At 37.7% G+C, this 24,254-nt stretch overlaps 1 protein-coding gene across 1 annotated transcript in view; it reads right to left on the bottom strand.

Annotated features, from left to right (window-relative positions):
* Positions 1-11,406, bottom strand: part of LOC113126777 (retinoic acid receptor beta) — a 72,968-nt gene extending 61,562 nt beyond the window's left edge. The window contains exons 1-2 of the mRNA XM_026300910.1: positions 10,698-11,406; positions 1,636-1,784 (exon numbers count right to left, since the gene is read on the bottom strand). Coding sequence (XP_026156695.1) covers positions 1,636-1,784; positions 10,698-10,854 — 306 coding nt within the window. The 5' untranslated portion in view covers positions 10,855-11,406. The remainder of the gene's footprint in view (positions 1-1,635; positions 1,785-10,697) is intronic.
* Positions 11,407-24,254: the final 12,848 nt, after the last annotated feature.

The raw sequence follows: 24,254 nt of genomic DNA on the forward strand, positions 1-24,254 counted from the left end.
AGCATTACTTATGTCTGTTCTATAACAATTATTATTATTATTAATTACAATGCTCTGAAATTTAAAGCAGGGGATGGGCTACAGCTGCTATATAGATTTTCATTGTTGACCATGTAAAAAACTGCAACATTTACATTAAGTTTTTAAAGTAATAAATATAGAGAAAGCAATGTCTTTAATATTACCATATCAAAGTATAATATGCAGTAATTACATGAAATGTCTTAGCCCTGAGCACAGCATGAAGCGACTGAATCTTTTCAAATTTTTCTCTGCAATCAGCGAAGACACTGTCCGACTACCAGCTTCACACACACATTTTGGCTGCTTAATGAAGACAAATTGAGTGCATTTGCTGCTGGACATAAAACTTCCTGTCACTGAAGTTCAACCTGCAGGTTGTGTGCTCCCTCCACATTTGTCCTTGCATACATTAAATATGAGAACATTATAATTTTGAAGAAAAATTAAAGAATCATTTAATATTTTTATGAATTTAACTGTTTTAGCAAAGTATCTCTAAATCTGCAGAACATCTTGGTTTTAAGTAATTGATGGAGTATAATTTTTAGACATATAATATAATATAATATAATATAATATAATATAATATAATATAATTGGAAACCACTGATGTTGACTGTTTGATACTGTATAATATATGCCAATTCCAAAATCAATATTTTAGATTCATATCTTAAGAAACACTATTATTAGGAATCCCACACATTTATATATTTAAGAATTCTTACCACTCTACAATTAAAAGAAAAATTTGAAGACAACATCTGCGGAGTGATTACTAGCTTTTCTTCAGCTGAAGTTGTCAGTAAATGTTGTGAGGCCTTCTACTCCACATCAGTAATTCATTGTTGACCTTGGAAAAAGTGGCTTGACAAAATGATTCATGGTTTACTTACATGCTTTTTCTTTAACTACAGTATATCATAGAGTATCAACTCCATGAGCTTGCCTGATGAAATCTCATAACACACAAGGAAGTGGGCTTCATGTTAGGAGACTTTGTTTTGAGAAATATGCTATTTCCAGGGTTAACAATGAAATTTCATGCTTGACTCAAACATATCTTTCTCTCTCTGTACTGCAATTTTCTACACAGCACCCGAAGGAAACAGAAAATAGGCCCTCTAAAATGTTACTGCTACTAGGTTCTGGGCCCCCATGACAGGCCAGATTTAAAAAGACAGGGTCACAAAGAGGGGCAACTATGCCTTTTGAATGCACCTCCTGGTAAACCTCTGACATGAAGTGAACTAGTAGAAATAAGTGATGTAGTATTGCTGCATTTATAGATTAAAAATGTAAAAAAAAAAAAAAACATATTCAAGAAAGTGAAAAGAAAAGGCTATTTTATTTCAATTTCCTCCAGTGTTTGGGGATATATTTTAGGAAAGGCTTCCCAGAGAAAAAATCAAAATGACTAGAATTCCAGTGTTGAATCTTAATGCAGATCATTAACATAAAACAGTAGGAGATATTGAATAAAGGCAGTAGTGTGAAAACCTCTTTAGCACACATGAACCATCCTGAATGAACACAGGGAAAATGCCCCTTGTCTCAGTATCACAGAGAAAACACTTCCTCATTTAGTCTGACAAGATATGGAAGTCCTACCTTGCAACCCTCACAAGCGCTGACACCATAGTGGTATCCAGAGGACTTGTCCTGGCAGACGAAGCAGGGCTTGTAGACTCTGGGAGGGGGTGGAGGGGATGGCGGGCTGGGGACGAGCTCCTCAGAACTGGTGCTCTGTGTTTCAATGGCTATTGGAAATACAAAGAAGAAGAAGAAGATGGAGACGCTTTGCTTACAAATGACTGAAGGATTCATTTGGACATCTGGAAGTAGAAAAGGACATTTACACTTAAGATGAAGAAGCAAGACATTCTCCCAAATTCGCCCTGCCACAAAAATTGAATTATTTTCTCAGCATAGTCCCACTAATACATACAAATTCCTGGATGGCCTAACTTATCTTCAGGGTGACTCCACAAACTCAGTTTGTTCCCCAGGGTTAGTTTACACTATTAAATGTTGCTGGTTGACTGGGTTGTGTTTGCATTCAGCTAAATGGAAAAGTTAGTTTGCCTAACATTTAAAGTAACTAATATTATCTAGGACTTGGCTGTGCATTGCAGCCACACAAAGTCACTATTGTTTCTCTCTGGTTAAGTTTACATTTAGTGTTACTCAGCAAATGTGTCTAACAAAAGGATTAAATGCATATTTTTCTGGCAAAACTGATTTTCAAATAGTTCTTGCATTGTTCACATCCCATCAACCACTGTACATTACTAGCACCTATCAGTCCATGAAGTCCAAATCCGTGGCTGGACTGCATGCAGATGTGTCTTTGCTTGATAACACTACTAGTGATGACAATCTCCACAGGGTACTTTTAAGTTAGTTGCCTGACTGAACCAAACCATGATGAAGTTTTGTGATTTCATCCCTATGAATGAAACAGCTGATTTGAGGGTGATTCACTGTATGCTAAATATGTCAGTAATGCTTTAAGGACTGACCTTGGATCTGCCATTAAGGATCCAATTGTATCACTGCCATAGAAGCTAGTAATCATAGCAGACTTTGAACCTAAGCTGAGGCCCAACCGCTGCCCAGACGAACACAACCCATCTGCATAGAAAATAGAGAACAATCTCTGCAGCATCTCGACTAATTAGATTACACTCTTCCGTATTTGATCAGAGTAAACTCAATTACTGATGGTAAGGGACAAGCTCTTATAATTACTGGACCTTCGTACTTTCATGGAATTCCCTGGTGATTTATTCTAATCTTCCACTACATTCATCCAATGTGTTTTTGCACATTTCGAACATTTATCAACTTCAGTGACTCAAGGGAAGACTAAACAAATCTGCAGCAAACACAGTACTGTATGAGGATAAATGTTAAATGAGAAACTAAAACGGCCAGTAAAGTTAATTAGAGATAAATCTATTGATACTTACTCTTATTTGACTTTGAGGAGCAGTTTGAAGGCACAAGATGTTTCTATTACTTTTTATGAAACAGTAACAGCCTTAACTGATTAAAAGTTCTGCATACTTCCATAAAGCTGACATAATGATGCTGCATTAGGATTTTGAAAAGTTCTACGGTCTGTATTTCAAATGGAATTTGGCTATGAGTGAAAAACTGCAGCATAAGTGCAACCATGTTGTTTCTTTGGCAAAGCCAGTGTCCTGGTTTCATTGAGGACAGACACACAGAAATATATTTGTTTTCATTGAAGTCAGGTCATCTCTTAGCACCAAATGCACCAAACGCACCAAATGCTTTGCTGTGTCACAGGCATCGAACAGTCCGAAGCACACTAGAGATAAGTCAGATCCACTGGACAGGAGAGGAAGGGGGGATTTCAACACTTTCTGTATTTCAGGCATCTATACACACATGTAACTATACTGCTAACTGTAACTATAAAGCTCATGCTAAGCACTGCCTATTGTAAATAATCTCCTACATTTAGTTAAAATGCCACATTATGCTTTTAGATCAAACAGAAATGTGAATTCTCTGTAGAATGAGACCTACTGTGTAAATTTAACAAAACAAGATATAATAAAACTGTTTTACGACATGTTTGTGGAAACAGCTTTTACTGGCGCCTTTGAGTGAACTATACTGATGTGCTCTTGATGTACACTGCTGCCCACAAAGGATTATGGCACACAAAGGAAATGGAGAAGCTAGCAGCAGCAATGATGTAAAACATATGGATAATAGTTAAAATAGTTCCACAAGGATTACATTCTTAAATCTGTGGAAATGAGTTTGCTTTTTTGTTAAGTATATTTGCCAGTGACCTGCCAAAGCTGCATGTTGACATCCAGTAAGTGCAAGTCTAACAAACTGCATACAATCAGAAATTTGTAAATATTATATACAATAATAGTGTTATAGACAAAAATAGAATTTTATTTGCTTGTTTTCATTGTTATATAGTCTGTCGAGTTTTTTCTTTCTTTCGTAAACAGATTGGTGGTTTAGTGTGTCAGCTATAATAAAACAATACTTAATTTATCCTAATACCCTATGTGATATTAAAAATAATGCAATAATTTGGTTGATCAAATCAAGAGACAAAAGACAGATACGATTTAAAACAAATTTAGAATAATCAGAAATTCCTAAATCTGAGAAGCTTCAACAAACAAAGTGGCTCATTCTCACCACAAGCTCATTCCATCCCAGTTTTTCAGTCTCCACAAAGAAAAAAAAAACACTATAATATCACAGAGCTTCCCATATCAAAAATGTCATCAGTGACAAGTGTGCACATCAGGTGATGGTGAGGATGTATGACTACTGGAGCACAAAAACAATGTATATTAGCCATCCCCAGATGGTGCAGCACACTTTAACATGCATCTAGAGGAAAAATACTTTTGCTACTGATATGCCTTCAGAGCATTTGTGATGGCTGGGTAGTCCCACACTGAGGAGAGGCTGCGCCAACAATTCAGCCCCGCTATTTGAAACTCATGGCTGTGTCTGGGAGACAGTGTGACCACCTGCAGACAGATGGGATGCATAAACGTAGTTGCATTTCACCCCTCAGTTTGAGTGTGTATGTGTGCAGAGGCCCTATCAGGTGCAGGCAAGCCTTTTTCCATTTTCTGCGTGATTAAACTTTGAGTCGACTTCCCTGCATGTTAACATACATAGAAAGCTCCATTAGATGAATAAAGGCTGGCGACAGACAAGCGCGCACGGTGAGTCTGGCTTAGGAGCAGGCAGAGAAAAATGTGTGGCTGCCGCTGCTGCTGCTGAACCCTTAGCCTCTGGCTGAACCTGCCAGTGGGGTCAAATAGGAAAGCACACACTCCCTGCTGGAGGCTGCAGGCTGAATGAGGCGAAAGACTGGAGAAAACAGTTCTTCTGATTGGTCTGTCCACTGGGACAGGGCCCACCAACACCAGGAGAGCACTGATACACAGATCTTCTCACACTGGCTTTTGTTAAATATCAGTCAGAATAAGGGATAGGTCAGAAAAAACACACAACTGAAGCACATGTGAATGGGCAAACTTAAATCACTGATTTGCTTTGGCTGATCATATAATGAAAATGTATGATGATAATCTTATCATGTCTTAATTTGATACAAAGACACTGGTGTAACTTTATCAGACCAAGTCAATCATTTGGTGTTACTAACACCATGTTTCATGCTGTACATAGCAGAACAACTTCAGTGAATTATATCTCCAGCCTTAGAATTGAACTTTTCTTCATTTAAATGTACATTACAGCTTTGCCAGATTCTTATAAAACCCTTCATATTCTCAAAGTTAACAAACCCTAAAATTTTGGCAATAATGCTTCATTGGACAGGAAAAATGCATGAGCAGTGAGTTCAGTAGCTCTATGCTGAACCTAAAGGTCACACTTTTTGTAAACTCTAAAGTTAATAATATGTATAATAAAATATATATAATACAAATATAATAGAATAAAAATGAATACATGGAAAAAAACTGTAGCTACACATACCTTCTACTATAGAAATAATTCCTATGAAAACTGCCCACTGTGGACAGTGGATTATTCTGAAGACAATCAGTTTAAAAAACCTCCAACCTTAATACAGGTTCAGCCCAAAATGAGCAGCTTGAGGAAGGTTATGCATAGGTAATGTAGAAATAAACTGCAGTGCTCCAGCATCATCTATCCGCTCTGTGTCCTCTACGTCCTTATATCCAGTTCCCCCACTCTGAAAACCAGTGACATGTAAAACTCTGCCCACACGGTCCACACAACCAACAGATGGCAAAGAACCTGAAGCAAAGTCTGTCGCAGCACACAGACAATTTAACACAATGATGCCGCATTTGAAATTAGGGCAGAGCTGTGTTTCTCCTGCAAATAGCAAGAGGAAAAGGTGGACTGAAAATCTGAGGCTTAATTTTAACTTCAAAGTCAGCTGACCACTAAAGCCAGTAACTGAAATAAACACAACAAATTATAGAAGATCACCATAAAGAGGAAACAGGGGAAAAGGACAAAACTAGGGATTGGCAGAGGAGAAAAAGAAGCATTTCCTGAAGCTCCCAAGGGTATTTGTATATTCGGTTTATGTTGAGTAGAGAGCTGCGGTGATTTGGGTGTGGAGCAGTGGTGTCTGGGAGGATTAGACAAATATCACTCTCAGTCAGTGGCTCCAAACCCTCTCCTCCACTCAGCTGACACGCCAACTGGTCTAAAAGTATTTTTCCTCCAGGTTTACTCTGCAGGCGTGCCAAGAACAGAGCTCACATACAGCAGGCCCAGTCACAGGAAGTGGTTAAAGTTCACCCAAAGTACACCAAATAAGAAGCACTTTGCACTGCTCTCACTGCATTTTTAGAAGAGCTCTAAACAGTCAAGGAAAAGCGAACAACAATGAAAAACAGTAATTTGACTTCATGTCTGGTGAGGAAGTGAAAGAGGAGAATGGTGGGAACAGCAGAGGATCTGTTTTTCATCAGGACATCAAAATCTAGTTTACATTTGACAGAATAAACCTCCCAAATCTGACTTTCTATCTAGATATCATATCCTGACAAACATTATTATGTGTCTGGTGTTTGGGTTGAGAGTCCCAGGCAGTCGTGACGAAACCCAGCCCCAACCCCTCCTTGTGACCCCCTCTAAGACTCAACAGCAACCCCAGGGTGTCTGCAGTGTTGAGGTGAAACTACATATTGAAGGGAACCTCTCCGACACTGCGTGGAAAACACAACAGGTGCAAGTCACTTCAAGGCTTTCAAAAATCAAGCCAAAAGGCTAAGACAGCCATAAAAGCAGATGACAGATGAGATAGCTTAGGGAAGGAATTTGGAGAAAGAGATAAAGCTGCTGAAATGCAAGAGTTTTTTTTTTCTCTCAGGAATCTGTAACAGCACCGACCTGGGAACATTTTATTCTCCTCATGCCAGCACTATTACTATTGCTGTAACTGGGAGTGGCAAACAAGGATAAAAAATCCAGTTCAAAAATTAGGTTAAAATTTCCTGTGTTCCAGGGGATACTTATAAAAAAATAAAACTGCAGGATGAATCATTTTTCAGGTCAAGAAAGTGAGACAATCATTCTCTGTTTAAGCTGCTAAAATTTTATAACCTAGATTTGCTTTCTTTCAAAAACCTTTTTATGTATTTTCAGCAAAGAGGCATTTTGCTTTGTAAATGTTGTCAATGTTGCCCACTCATGTTCTTCAGTATAAATAAAGAAAAAATCTTCCACTACCACCCACTATCCAACCCGGTCACAAATAAAACAAGTCCTTCATCTATATAAACTAAGTTTATGAAAGAAAATGTGGTTCGATATGATCATAGATTAATTCAGTTTAACATATTCTGAAGAGAATTTGTCTAAAATGTTCTCCTGAATCAAACTCAACGATCCATTTGCATGATACTGTACCGGTTGTATCAGACAGCTGCAGCTGGCTCAGAGTAATACTATAAAGTGGATTTCACTGGGGCTGTTTGAAGATTTACACTGTCTTCTGTGCATATTTTAAACTGTTACCGTTTCTAAAGCAATGAATGGTTTAGGGCCAAATCAGATTTTTGGTCTGTTCTGTTTGCCTTTAATTCTATGGCAACATTTCATAGTATTATTATTAAAACATTTTACTTTAATAATCATTTAAAAGTAAGTCTATTTGCTTATAATATATCTGACATTATATTGCGTATTACCTAATAAATTAAATCTAATACTACTTATTTAAATCTTGTAATTCAGTGTCATTTTTATTTTCATTATTGTTTTATTCCATTACTGTATTTGTTCTCTAGTATCTATTTTATTATTTTTTATTTTAATTTATTTCTAACTATTAATGTGTGTGTGTGCTTTTTATATTGCTATTTTTTATATGTTATGTAAAGCACTGTGCCTTTCCTTGTTGTTAGGTTTAATTTAAATGTTTTATGCAAAGCTTCCAAAATAATTCAATCATCATGAGGATGTTAAATTCTCCAGTGAAATCAGAGAAAGAAAATATTTTAGGTTTTCTAAAGGCTATGACACAGGATTCTGTGGTCTAAGAGTAGTCTGAGGCAGCATACATTAGGCTGCTGTAAGCTGGTATAGCATTTTGATATTTATTAAAAGGCCACTATCACTGCCAATGCACAGTATCAGTGTAACCCTGCTGGGATCTTGTGCTGTTCTAATCATGTTGATTAAACATGCCTGGCATCAGACAGCTCTCCTTTCATTTTACTGTTGTACACAGCTTTTTATTTCCCCCCATCCACCTTTCATTTCACACGCCCACTAAATTAGCTTGGTGTGCAAGCTGTGCTAATGGCCTTTCATGTCCATATCAGAAGCGCTTAAGCCTTGAAGACAAAAAGGCCCCAATTATCCCATAACACACATCAGCTGTACAATACATACCCTGTTAGAACATCACACTGTCTTTTTAAGGCATTGTGGCAACAGTGTTTACAGACCATCACCTTTCCACTTGTTTCATTGATAGTTTTTGGATTGTTTTGATAAAATGACTTGAAGCTTTTAATGTGAAATTCATTTGTTTCTTTCACAGCGTGGGCATTATGTGAGGCGATTCCTCAACCACAAAGCTCATTTTATCTGTGGAAAGAAGGTCCTTGATCATTCTTAATTAACATCTAAACTGGAAAAGGAAGTGCATTAATGGTCGGCTCGTTGTCAATGCAGCTAATTAACACCCATGAGGTTTCCATTATTCTGAATAAATAAATTAATAAAACAATATTGCAGTGACCCTGGGACAGGCTTTCTCAAATCAAAGTCTAATTTAAACAATGTCTTATTATCCACCAGAAAAAGGGCGAGAGGGTCTTGTCTGACTGCAGTAAAGGCAAACATGCAGCTTTGCAGGCCAAGGACAAGTTCACTGTGAGACAAAGAAACTCAGCACTACCTTCTGTCCCAGTTAGAGCCCGGTCTTAAAGGGGCTTTGTGTTAAAGGGTGCTGCTTGTCTAACTGCATGTGCAGATGCTGTAATCCAATGGGCTGGACTGGTTAATCAATTTAGCCCACAAGTTCAGTTCCATGAAAGACAATATTGTTTATTTAGCTTAAAATTGAAAGATGCATTTCATTTACATTTCGTAAACTCTGTGTACGTGACATAAATGAAAACTGTTCAATTCACTGCTGCATTTTTTTATCAGTGGTCTGTCAAGCAGTAGATCATCAGAAAATAAATTTACAATTCTGACCATCAGTGAACTGTATAATTGATTTTCCATCCAATCATGTCATAACTTTGCTTGTTCAAACTTAATTATCTGATTTTCTTTATCACATGCAAAAGTAAACTGAATATATTTAGGCTTTGCACTGTTGCTTAAAAAATAATAATAATTTAAAGCTTTCACCTTTCACTCTGGAAACATTTGAGAAACAAAACCATCATTGAGAAACCGCAGCAGAGCAGACTGTGAGGAAACTCAGGTTAGGCTGCACTTCCCCCCCACTGATAAGACGGAGTGCCCTTAAGCAAACACTTCCTGAGGAATGGCAGCTGGATTCTGGTCATTTTTGGATCAGGATAAATCCCAGAGACGCAGGGTGCCAGTGAAAAACAAACACAGACAGGTGCCTCATCAGCACATGCTTAGCAGATCAAAATCCATAATAAATGTAGCGATAACTAATGTGTTAGTACTGAGTTCAGGTATATTAAATATAGTTTTATAACGGAATTTTTATTTGGCATCATGTCAATAACCAACCACCCTGTACTTTTCTGCTGATATTAAAATAACTGTGATTTCATTGAATACCTATTTTAAAGTGTCTCCCTAATGTCACTTTTATTTTCACATTTCTCTTGGTTTTTACAACAGGAGAAATCAGTAGTAAATACTGGAGCTGCTTTACACTCAATCTTCTGGGCTAAAACTAACAGCAGTCCATCGATCAGCCTTGGCCAGTTGAAAACGCAGGAGGCTGACATGTTCCGATAGGAGCCCGCTAATCTAGTCGAGAAGTCATTTATCTAAATCAGTGTCAGCGGGCGCAGGTCGGCCGCCCCTCCTGTCATGTGCGGCCGTGAAGGAGTTGTTGAAACGCCGCCTGTGTTTACTTTCTGCATTCCTCCAGCCTGCTGCTCTCTGAACCGAACTGTTCCGAGACACGCAATACATCAGCATGTCGGGGATGTTTCCGCCGCTGTGGATGGATCTGAGCGCACAATAAGAGTGAAATCAGACGTTTGGAAGAAGGTTCACAACTGCATCTACTTTTGTTTTCACTCATGCAAGTTCCAGAAATATTTCAACGAGTTGTTTTATAAACTGCAATTAGGACTCCAAAGTCCTAATTAATCATTGTTACATTACTCCTAATATAGGTAGATATAGAATATAATAAAGCGCCTGTGAAACCTTAATGCGCCCTGCTGACAGCAATTTCCCTAAACTTTTAAATCCCGTGGCTAATGTGAAATGATCAAATTACTGTTTGACTTTTCATTAGGTTCCCCTGTTTCACAATATCAGTCAGACCCACGGGCCTTTTATAGCAAATTGTGAATCATGTGGATGTCGGACTCAGCTTGCACTGTCCCACCACCGTTTAGAGCTCGTCCTCCTGGCTCTAAGTGAGGCAATACCAACAGTAACAATAATAGCAGATGATGAGAAGTTGGACCTACAGTGTGCGCTCCGGCGGTGCTGCCACTCTCTGTGCGCCAGTCCGCTGATGCAGGCTTTCAGAGCCTTCTCCTGCAGCATGCAGGAGGACGGGCTGGACGTGTAGAAATCCAGCATCTGTCCGGGACTCACGGCCAGCACGTCCATGCAGTCAAACATGATAACGGCGTGTCGACCAACTTAGTCTTGTGCGTTATGGATAAAAATCACTGGCATAAGCGCAAACAACTCCATCAAACTCCGTTACTCCCCCTCCCCCTCCTCTCCTTCTGCTTCTTCTTGGCACGGCAGATTTCGTTCCTCTTCCTTTCCTTCGTCCCGCACCGGAATCATGAACTATTTCGGACCAAAATGCTCCACAGCTTCATCTAAACGCTCATATGCGATTCTTTCGCACCGTGTGCACGCAGCGCGCTGCCACGGGCGTGTAAGCAGGACTCTTCCATAATGATGATAATAATATCCCGGCGTTATTTTCACGGTATCGTCCTGTCCCAGTTACCGACGCCAGAGCGCAGCGTAAAGCCGGACGATCTTTCTTTTCTTAAATCAAAAACAACACGGGCGGCGTTTAAAAGAACACGTTCTACTCTCCGATGACGAATGAGCTATCCATCCCTCCGTGCAGCTCATTTCCAACTAGTTTTGCTACAGAGAATGAAAGATTGAATTGTCTAATATATGCAAGTGAACTTTGTATGAACCCTTCCGAGGCTGCTGACCTTCAAATGACCCAGGTAGGCTGACATCACTGCAGCTCCGCAGCGCGGAACAAGGCGGAGAAAAGAAACGCAGGGGGAAAAATAATGAAGATCTTTTTTTCTCGCTCTTTGGAAGGACAAAGTACACCCCAAAATTTGAAAACAGCTTTTTTATTATTATTTTAAACTGGAGAAGTACAGCTCTGTGTGTGCGCTGATGGGTGCTGCTTTTCACGGACATTGGCAGGAAAATGCCCCATTCCTGAGGAGATTAATGGCCATAAAAACAACAATAGCCCGATTTACATAGTTATAACATAAAAATATTTCACCTACAGTAAAGAAAGAAAAGTCTGTATCTTATCTCCCTGTACTGCCGCCACTCTCATCAATCCTGACGTCAAAATAACATCACATTGTTTCTGAATGTGCATTTATGGAGGTTCATATTTCATTTGTTCTTCAAAAAACACCAATTATTGCTAAATACGTCAATATCAAGATTTCCATGCATTTGATAAGATTCAAACTGAATTGAATTTTGGTGTCCATTATAATAATCCAAACTCAGTTTTGGATCAGCCTGTTACACACACCAAACAACCTATAAACATAAGAGGAACGTGACTGCAGTAACTGGCATGGCTGGTGACTTTATAATCATAAGAAAACAAGCTGACTGACCTGCATTTTCTGTTCACAGGAAGAATGTGAAACCATGCCTCACAAAATAAAGGCATCAGAAAACCTATGAACAACTGATTTGCATAAAGATGGAAAGTAATCTCAAAAAGTTTAGATACTGATCAGTGACAGTTAACCTGTCTAGCACTGTGGGCACTGTGCTGTGAATGGATATTCAGGTAAAACCTGGAGCTGGGGAGGTGGTGGCTCTGTTCATGACTTTGCCATACACAAATCATGCTGCATGTGCCTGTGGCAGGACACCACAGAAGAAGTGTGCAATAGAAAATACTGACATTTGAATGGGAGGTACAGTCTTCCTTTAAACTCTGACCCCTGACTCCACATTAATGACCACTTGCATTTATTTTTAAAACTGGCAATGGAGACATCATTGAAGTCTGTATGGTAATTGTTGTTAATTGGTGCTGGAAATGCATTTTCAATCAGTATTGTAATAAAACTTACTTTTAATTCAGCATTGCACTTTTGTAAAGTTTGGGGTTAAAGACATGGTCATTTGTGGAACAGTCTACAGAGATGTTGGTATAACATTGCTTTTAGCCAAAATCCAAAAATACTAAAACCTAAAATTCCCTTTTTACAAACAAATGCCATCTTTATATTAAACTGGATGTTTGTGTAAGATGTGTACAATGAAGATTCTTTTCAATAACTCTTATAAACACAAACTTCATTTGGTATTGCAGTTATACTATAGTTTCCATAGTAATATAATCAGTTTAACTTCTGTTCTATGATGCAGCTTTAACATCTAAGGTGTAAAACCTTAGATGAAATAATTTGTTGGCAAACTTCTTGACAGAGTATTTGTTCATACTACACACTGATGTGCAACAGGGTTAGGTTTATTGACTCATTATTTAGGACTGCTTTTCATCATTTGCTCTTTTTGGCAAAGGAGCAGCTGACACACAGTGCCACATGACTCACATTGTGATGCATTACAACCACATATGCCCATTAGTAGCAAAGATGAGTTTCAGTGAATGTAGTAATCATAAAATATACATTTACTATACAAATTACAGCATGATGTCGTTAAGTGTCCAGCTGCTCCATTAAACATTCAACCACCTACATACTGCACACACTATGTTTATTTATTCTCTCATATTCTGTGAATACTAATTATCATGATAATTCCATATAATGACTTATGAAGACCGGTACAGGTTAAATGTCATCATTCATTTTAGTTCAGATTTTTACTGATTGCTTTATAGTTTATAAGTAAAGATGCATTTATCTAGCAACAACCTTTAAAAATACACTGTCTGTCTGTGCATGTCCCTGTTTTTGATTAACACATCTTTTTGTCTTCAGTGTATACAAAACAAATGTCAGGGAATTTGAAACATATTTATTGTTTAGTCTGTGCAACAGCCAACCACACTGGAAGAGATTTAGTTCCAGCTCCTTTAAACATCATTTGAATCTGGAAATGATGATAGAGTGAATTCACCACTGTCAAGGCCATATCCAAGGTCAGATTAATCCACCTTAGGGCCCTGGGGCAGCAAAGAAATACAGACCCTTCCTAACGTCCCCATCCAAACATCTTACTTAACTACAATCTAGAGAATTTAAAATTTAAAAAACACTTTTCTAAAAAAAAAATTATACACATGTTTTTCTAGTCTACCAACCCACCACTCCCTGTAGTCAGATATTAAGAAACTGTGCTGCACTTCTTCACAGAGTAACCATATCTGCTCGCCTGGGACACATTTGAACACCAAAATAATATCAAACCAGTTTTAAAAGTTTTTAAAACTACGTTGTGCAGAATATTCCAAGAGTCTCCATGTGTGCCAACTGTACTGTGTGTACCTGATATATATGTTTGTTAATTATTATTACAAAAATAATAAACATCAAGGTATTTATTCCTTTTAATTTAAGCATTGGTGGTATGTGGTATATTTTTATTAAATGAGTTACATAGTAAATGTACTTTTATGCTGAACATAGGATTTTATTACTTGGAAATTCAGATTATACTAGCAGTTTCATACTTTAAATTGAAATTTAAATCGAGTATGATTCTTCCCAGTGTTCTGTACTACAGTACCGGTGTGCCAGTACAATACATACTCATACATACTGTACATGCAGATATATGGGAACAATATGTGAAGTCAAGAAACGGGAGTAGACATCTTAGAACAAATTTACACTGTACATAGGTTTCGGTTACAGTATGAAAAAATATGTTTGGGAGGAATTGATATGTGTTTCTAATGTTGCATCACTCTGACTTAGAGGATTACATGTACAAGAGACAAAAATGACACTTTAAACTGGTAAGAATCAAGATACATGTGTGTCATATTATTATAATCTATTTCACACACATTTTAGAGAATGTAGTGTGTCTCAAGTTAAATTAACCTAAGCTCTATGAAAAAAATGGCACCGCTTTCCCTTGGGGGTTCAGACCCCATTTGGTAAACACAGGTTTAGACAGACTAGCTAAACCGAGGAGTCAGTCAAATCCTGTTTAACTGCTCATGTGGTTGCTGCACGCTTGACACAAGATGATTTTATTGGCTCTTTCCTGCACTTTCAGCTTTTAGTTTAAAGAGAATGTCCTTTGGTTTAAACTTCAGTGTAAGTCATCATGCATGTTACTGAGGAAGCAGGTGTAAAAACGTTTCTGTGGTTCTAGAGAAATACAGACAAGTCTCAAGAAAAAAGATCTACTGTAACCAGCATCATAATGATGTTATCAGGATTATCTTGGTTTAGGTTTGAAGACATGATTTTTAACAGAACAGTATAGTATTAATAGTGTTTGACAGACAAGGGTGTTTACCAGGGAAGGAACATCTGAGATGACATGGAGTTGCTTGTATGGCCATTTTGAGAATAAAACATACACTCATTTGTCAGTTTATTAGGTACACCAAGCTTAAACTAAGTTTTTCTCTAAGTTATTGAAGGTCACAATGTTCAGTTTGTGTCCAGACTATTTCTGAGATCTGCTGATTAAGATGTCTGATCATTTTGGAGGCTGGAGTTTGTATTCTGTTGAACTGTACTGCATCATAAAAAGAAGTGTTGCTGCCAACTGAATCTAGCAGCCAGAGTTCTCAGTGTGCTTAAACCAGATTCACAGTGAGGCTTGTGCTAGTGTTTGATGAAGTAAAGAAGGTGGTTTGAGAGGCAGAGCTGGCCTGAGTGCTGCACAGCACACTGATCCCCACAGAGCTCATGAATATTGCAGAGAGCCTACAGCAGAGCTGAAACAGGAACCTCTGGACCCCCCCACCCTCTCAGACACACACCAGCTGACCCCCTGCAGTTCAGCTGGTGTAACAGTAACCCCTGGATACACACACACATACAACCCCAGTCAGTACAGGTAATGAATATACCTGAAAATCCACCTGTAATTAGAAGGTGATAATGAACCCATCCATCAAGATAAGCCACTTTTTGGCATCAGTGCTCCGCAGCGCGTGGCCACTGCTGCCAAAACTCACCAGGCTGTGACAATACACAGCGTAGTTGATCATTTAATAAGGCCGGGTAAAGCCTGACAGCTTTGAGGACACACATGCAGCGGCTGCTATTTTCACTCAGTACTGAGTTTCAACACATCCAGTAAGTGGATAATTTAACTACCTAATCTGCAGCTTCAGGTACTTGTTTAATTCCCATTTCTTCTCTACGAGAAACTCTTATTCCATAGCATATGCATGAGCACAGCTAAATTTGGTGCTCACAGTTCACTGGTGGGTCGAACCCCGCTCAGAGAGTTATATTTAGTTACACTTGCACTTAGTCTATTGGTAATTTAATTGAATTTGCGTGGCAGAAGCAAATGTATTTTCCACTCGGGTAGTGTATCACGTCAAACCATGCACCAGAATTCTGTCTTTGTGTGGCAACATGATACACAGAGTGAAATTGCAGATTAGGATTAATTTGGGCCATTAGCATAAATTCTTTATATTTAGACAGCATGGAAGGATTTGTAGATTACTATTCTGTTATGGACTATGTTTTCATCATATTAAAAAATTTCACACATTTAAAATGTATAGAACATATGCAGAGGTGTGAGCAGGCAGAGGACCAACAGTTTGTTCCTTTCAGGATGTATTTCAAGTGTTGATTTATATTATCCTTGTAGTACAGTTAAACCTTAACCACCCATCAGTGAATAATTTGAAGAACATCCTTATTATACCAACAATAACTGCCCTTATCAAAAAAAATGTTAGCGCACTTGCATCAATTGAACATATTATATTAACCCCCTACAACTGTCAAGAAAAACACAGAAGGAAAGGCATTATATAAAGTACCATATTATTCTGGTCTGGTTCCCTCATTGAAAGAGCTTTTGCTCCTCTGTCGACACACTGAGCAAAGCTGTGAGCCACAACACAGCAGAGAAGTCTGAAGCAAAGCAGAAAACATAGGGATGCTTTATTCTGAAAATCACACACCCAGCAAACCCAAAAAGCTGAGAAAAATATTTATCATCCCTTCACTACATATTATTTTTTCAAAAATATACTATATTTGTTGCAGGAGGACTACATATTCCTACTCCACAAACAACAGCCTTCCAAAAGTTTGTGAAATGAGTATATATATATTTCTTCTTTAAAATTTCGCTGACTGCAGAAAAATGTTGAGATACTGAGGAAAGTGAGAATGTGGAGGTCAAGTGTAGTGTGTGTGTGTGTGTGTGTGTGTGTAAGGACTTATCTTCAACTCTGACAAACTCCAAAATTCAGCTTCCAAAAGACACGGTTTTACTCGGTAAAACTTTTCTCTTCTTAAAAAGAGAAAATGGAACGGAGCTGAGTAAATTGTCTTCATTTAACTTTGATTCACAGTTTTCAGCACCTACTCACTTCCAGAGTTAATGGGTAACAAATGCAAGATCATCGAAAAGGCACATATATATCACACTGTTGAGTCATATCTCAGAAGCTGTTTGATCATTTGACAGATGAATTTGTACTTTAATACATCCCACTAAAGTTTGTGCCAGAGTTTTTCACAATAGAACCAGGTAGGTTTAATTGTCAGGGGTCGCTGTCAGGAACAGTAAAAGTTGTTACTTTTGTCCCTCTACATTACCAATGAGTGTTTCTTTTGTCCTGTGAACAAGTATATTGTGTGATAAACAAGGATAATATATCCAATTCATGTTTATACCGCCCCTGCCTTCCACCCGAGAGAGAGCTGGGATAGGCTCCAGCAGATCCCCGTGACCCTGAGCCAGGAAAAAGCGGGTATAGAAGATGGATGGATGGATGTTTATACCGTTCTTACTTTTAACATGTAAATTATGTTACACTCACAAATCCGAAATAGGCTTATATCTGCCCTCCATCATCAAACATCTGAGAGGACTATTATCATCCTACTGTACATGTAAGGCCTTTCATCTTTTGGCTTAACTTATGTACGTGTTCATCTGAATTGTACTTTCCTAAAGACAGAAATTTAAGTCTTAGTTGTCTTATTTGCCATGGTAGCACAGCTTGTTGTCAACTTCTGGTTCAGACTGATAAGTACAATATTTGTGTGGGTAGGTAGTATTATTTCATCTACATTTCAGCAAACTAACAGGCTGATTTAAACACACTAGTGTGTCGGTGGACTACTTTAGTTATCCTTTGGTTAGCACTGTTTGTATATACTCACAGGTCTACAAATGATGGATTTTACCAAATGTTAAATTTGTATTACAGTCCTGATAAATTCTACAAACTTGGAAAGAGGAATTTCATTGATGTACTTAAAACACAAGAACAGTGATGCATTCTGCTACACAATATTAGTAAAATTATCTGTCCAATGAAGACAGTTATAATGCTGTCTTATACACACACACACACATCCACACAGGAGAAAGACATGGGATGGAAAAACCAAGGGACAAACTTAGGTGAAAGTAATCAAGGATAATGAGAACATAAAGCTAAAGGAAACTAACTACAGGGAACAGGAAATACTACCAAAACAAAAGTCCTAAACAAGAAACATGGAGTCGAGCCTGAAACCTTTCCCCTGTTGCTGTCCTTGATACTCCATCTTCATCATGGCTAAAGTCGTTTAGGTCAAGTTAGTTGTTTTGGATTTTGAGATTGATGTAAATATGATATAAATTGATATATAAAATTCTTTCTGAGGGATATTCTCCCTTTTTTACTAGTTGTGTTAGTTACATGAAAAACACTATAGATCTGAGCTCTTTTGCTGATGTGCAGTACTTCTGCTTGGCATTATTCCATGCTCCAACTTCACAGTACCAGTACATAATCACCTATTTAGGACAGATACCAGTACTCAACCTTGGTCAGATTTAGTGTTGAACTCATATTTGAACTTGTGTTCCTAGTTCTCCCATGTTATCCGTGTTTCTGTGTCTTGGTTTTGTTAAAAAAAATTTTTAAATACAGTTTCTCCTTTTAGATCATATGTCGCTTAATGGAATTTGGTCCATCATCTGTTTCAAGCCTTCTTTCAGCAAGAACCATTACATATATGATGACAGTTTATATAATGCCATAAAGTGACACAACCCTATTCATGATGAGGAATGTCATTTTGTCATGGTTTGTATTTACATCACATAACGTGTTCAATTTCAATGGGTGTCAGGAGACTGTACTGTCAGCTCTTTCCACTGATTGTGTCTGTGTTTGGTGTAGTCACAGTCTGATAACAACACAGGAAGTCAGTTCTACCAGCTTCCTTTTCACTCAGCAAAGGACTCAGACAATATAACATTTTAACAGTAACAAAAAACACAGACTCATTGGTTTCAGCTGATCTCTTATGGACAGCTATTTACCACAAACTGCAGTATTGTAGTGAATAGTCTGAACTGTGATTGAACGAAGCACACAAGTTATTTACAATAAAAGGCAACCTAAGACAACCAAAGACAAATCTATATCATATCATATAAAGTCAATAATAATAATAATAATAATGATAATTAGCAAGAGTAATAATTTACACAGTCACAAGAGGATTACAGCTATAATTTTGGATTGTAACCAAACATTTTAACACCAACACCTTTGAAACTACTTTATTTTAATCTACATGACATTGAATAGTACGACTAAGGTTAGATCAGGACCATGAGCATGGTTATGTCAAATGTTTGGTTAGGATTAGGCATTTCTACTGAAACTGTAACTGTAACTTTATTTATATAGCACTTTAAACAACCAAGGTTGACCAAAGTGCTGTACAAAACAAGTTCTAACTCAATAATGATTAATAAGATGAATTTATTTTCTGGAGCACATTCATGCTCTTCACAGGAGCAACCCATTGTGAATTCATCGTTCTTCTAGTGCCACCTCATTGCAAAACATAAATGTTATACACATCATTCCACAAGCTACTCATTAGTTTGAGAACATTCATGCCTACACGGAGATAATAAACCCTTCTTTTAATGAATCCATGAGGATTTCTGTAGTGCCACAATCAGGAGAAATATTTACACATGACTACAAATAGCATCATTGCCAGTGTTCATTCCACATCTTGCTCTGCTAGGTTTACTCAACACTGTAGCTGCTTTGCGCTTTTAATATCTTTCCCCCAAGCATAATATTCCTGCAGCATTATTCGAGTTGTCAGACTGGATTCAGCCCAGATCTTCTCAGCAAGAATTTCAAATTGTCAAACCTCCTGCACATACTGGACAGGTGTATTAAAAGTGACATTAAATTAACTGCAAATTTATCTTATTACCTGATAACTGACATTCTTGATCATTCAGTAAGAACATTACTATTTTCTTTAAAAAGGATTATATTGTACCATATGCAGAAAAATAGCCCTGAACGTAATGTAATATGTGATGCTCATGAAAAAGAGAGCAGCTGCTATGGCATACATTATACAGCATAACAATTTCAGGTTGATGAAATATTTGAAGTATGAGAAGAAGAATAAAAATGTTGAGACAAAGCAGGAATAACATAATTCAATGTAGAGGTTATTGTCATAAATGAATAGAACCTCCATTCATTCCACCAAAAGCTGTTTGTAGGAATGAACAACAATGCACAGCAGTAAAAGATGCAGGTCAAGAATCACTCATTCATGTTTATGATTGTGCTTGTTTAATAATCTTCTGCTGTTGCTGCACCTTTTTCAGTCGCTCTCCATCAGCTGTTTTGTGAGGGTCAAACTGCTGCATGCTTTGAGGAAACGCAAATGCAAACATTTCCATTTACAAGCACAAGAGACATGACGCTGGATCTGGGACAAGAAAGACTTTGAGGTTAGTTTCAAAGAGCAAAGAAAGAAGTAGGATGTTTATACTAAACCACACTTTTCTGTGGAAATATATAAAGTATAAACATTTTTCAAACTGTGTTTATGAACAGGGAAATCAAAAGATGAAATAGATTGTAAACTAGGTCAGTTGAGTATAGAAAATTAATACCAATCTCATGTATGTGTGTGAAGTACAGAGCTGCCATAATGTATTTAACCTAGCATTAGGGAATACAAGCAAGGAGGAACAGCTAGCTAGCTTTTCATCATCGAAAGATGTTTTCCTACTTTGGACATAGGCTGTTTCTAAATCTAAATATACTTGAACTAATTAAACTATACTTTAACAATTGTATTTCAAACTTGCAGTCTAATCTAATATCATAAGATATGCCACTAGCTTACTTGTCAACCCCTCCCCTGTAGTCTGTAAAAGCTTTTTAAACATTTTTATGCAAATTAATTTAGAAATTAGACTCAACATTAGTCTTCTGGCATGGATTCTACCACACTACTTCACCAATAGGCCTATCAGAGATCCACAACTCTTTTTACATTCTTCAGTGATATTACTGCTGCCTCTTTCCTTTAGTTATGGTTCTATTCAAATTTTTTAAAGAAGTTTTGATTATTGTTAATCATGTTATTCTCCGTATTCTTATCTGCTCCTTCTCTTCATGAGCTGTACCATCTTGTTTTAAAAATGTTCTAATCCAACCTTTATTGTAATAAAAACAGTATTAGTGAGGTTCCTCAGGTATTGGTGCCTGGACCTACTTTTGGTCATCTTTCAAGAGCACATAACTTACTTTTCTTAGTATATAGCAGAACAGGAAATAACTCTTAGCCGACAGTTAATTAATGAATAATCATGGTCATCATCAAAGTGCTACATATAATGCCTTCCATCAATGTGTCTTTTTTGTTACTTTTAACAACTCATAGTATATGCAAAAACTGTCTGCAGTTACAATCCAGCTATATGGCCAGCAAATCTTTAAACAAAACCCAAAGCACATCCATGAATATATTAATTTTGCTGCTGTGTGGGAGACATGGATGTAATAAACAATCTCTACCCCTCAGCTGCACAGCCAGACACTGAAATGTGCTAACTTAAAGTTATAAGCACAAGCTTCCTGTGGTCATGACAGGGTATTTCAAGTCAAGTGCACATTATCGTCTGATCTGTACAAGACAATAGCTAATAAACATGGACTGTAAGGGCTAATTGTGATTGGTTAAAGACGTGTACCGCTGGCCAGAGGTATGGCAGAGAGACCCATTACAAACTGGAAGGCAATAAAGTGAGCTCATTTACTCCTAACAGCCTAAGTACCTTCAGCAATGGGTCCCCTGCTGGAAATTTGGGTAGACAGAAAAGCAGTAATTACACTTCTGTCTAAGTGTCTTAATGTGACTGCCTCCATTGTTTACTTTTCTGTCTGCTGAAAACACTGGCTGATGGATCATTTTCATTTCCAATCAAATCTGTTAGTGTATGTGTGTATTTGTGTGTTGCAGCATGCATGTGCATAAGTGTATGGTGTATATTTTCCATATTGTATGATGCAATGTAATATTACCTTCAGTTTATTATAATTAGTTTGCTCACACTCTGGCAAAGGCTTTCTTAATGTGTAATGTGTTAATGTGGTCATTTGTTTTTACTTTTATATGTATTTTGTCTCACGACTTTTTACTCATTAGATTCTCTGCAGAGAGAACACCTGCCAAACTAACACTATGTAAAATTCAACTTTATTGAAGTTCAACAAATAAATTTGTGCAGATAATGTACAATTGCGGGCTATTAAAGGGAAATGCAGGGTCAAAAAAGTAGTAAAATATCATGTCAGCACAAGTAGCCCAGATGTCACTTTTTTCCAACTTCCAGGTATTTCTAGAGGATCCATAGATATTTTCAGGACAGATATGATATGTAAGGCCGCCAACCTGGATTTGCCCCAGGGACATGTTGGGCATGCCCAGAAAGCCTCTAAAGGGAGGCATCCCTTTAAGATGTTGTCAAAAATAAGCAGCGGTTCCACTATGATTCTACTCAGCATTTATCAGCAGTTGTAATTTGTAGACAAATGACAGCTGAGCAAACTCAGAACATTTTGGATGCTGCTGGTGTAGGTGGAAGCTCTTACTGAGGACCAAGAGTATATTTTTCAACCCGAAATGGTCCTGCTTTTGACAATATTTGTAACTTTCTGAAGTGTTAATTGTGTTAGCTATTTTAATATTCTCTCATTCTTTCAATTCAGTTCAATTTTTTGTATAGCACCAAATCACAATACAAATCATCTCAAGGCATTTTACAAAAAAAAAAACAAAACAACAAATCCCTTATGAACAAGCACTTGGTGAGGAAGTGGAGAGGAAAAGTTTCATAGCTTCAATCATAGTTTCAGTCACATGTAGTCAACCTTATTCTGTTTATGTCTGAACAACTTTTTGTTGACTGAAAGTAAAATATTTGGATGTTGGATGTTAAAGAGTGCAGCTTTTCAGACGGTGTTATTATTTTACACATGACATGAAGACATGAAATAGGATAAAGCAATGTCTGGAAAGAGCAGCTTTACAAAAATCAATGCCATGTAACTGTTGCAATATGTCTCAATCATTGTTATGACTTTAAGGTTCTGTAATGCAAACCTTGAGTGAGTCTCTACACAACTGGAAAGAACTCTGTACATTGCTGTGGCAGAAACCTTACCTTTAAAATGTGTATCTTTTCGAGGATTGTGCCAGGAAGGACTAGATCATATTTTTGCAATACTGTAGGCCTTAGTGGTAGTGTTGTGCTAGTGAGCAGTAGGTGTTTAGATTCATAGGAGATATGAGGATGTTTTGAAAAGAATACAATAAAAATATATGAATCATTGCTTTTCTGGTTTCTGCCAAAAAGTGATCATTCAGGTGCGAGGGAATAGAGGTTTTATTTGTATGCCGAGTGGCGGTATGTTTTGTTGCCAGCACATAGCTGTGAAGTCTGGACGCCGAGTGGCAAAGTTGCCTTGATGGGTTATTTTAGTGTATGTCTAGAGAGTGTTCTTATTTGTGCCCGAGCCTGGTGGATCCAAGAATAATAAAAGAACTATAATCCTGCATTTGGGTCCTGCACCTCTTCTCCTTCACCATCACCACCACCTCATAACAATAACTGAAGTAAACTGTAGAAAAGTTAACACAGGCCCCCAACCTGTCCTTTTCTTTCTAAATGAGTTCAACAATATGAATGCTTGAAAGAAGGCTGTGTGCACTATAATGTCCACCAGAACAATTACTAGGTTTTTCACTCTGCCATTGACAATAGCGATGATTCAAGTGTACTTTGGCCTTAAGACATTTTATCAAACAAAAAGGTAATATTGTATTTTTTTAGTTAGGACAGTTTTAAATATGGGTTGGATCACTATTGTGTTACACTTGACAGAAAAGAGACATGTATGTAGAATAATAGGAATAGAAACTGTAAGTAGCAGAACAAGTCTTTATTTGAATGAAGATAGCAGTACAATGTGGAAAACAAAGGTAACGCCACTATAATGACAATGGTTATTTGACAGCAAAATCATTTCTTTCTCCTCTGCTCTCCCCACTAAACCAACACCTCAGCCCTCACCTCCTTAACCTGCCTGTACTCTCCCCAGTTCTGGCCATGATTAACTGTTATAGAGGCAGAAGCCTGGTGTTTGCAGAGAGGGGACCTGCCCATCAGTCAGATGGGCTTCTCAGTGGATCGGGGCGAGGATTACTGGGCATTCAGGAGGCTTCACATGGTGAGCCACAGCCCGTCTGATCAGAGAAGCTGACGCCTATCTCCCCACCTCACCCCTGGGGCCCATGATTTCACAGGGATTA

This window comes from Mastacembelus armatus, chromosome 11, assembly GCF_900324485.2.
Source record: "Mastacembelus armatus chromosome 11, fMasArm1.2, whole genome shotgun sequence".
NCBI lineage: Eukaryota > Metazoa > Chordata > Actinopteri > Synbranchiformes > Mastacembelidae > Mastacembelus > Mastacembelus armatus.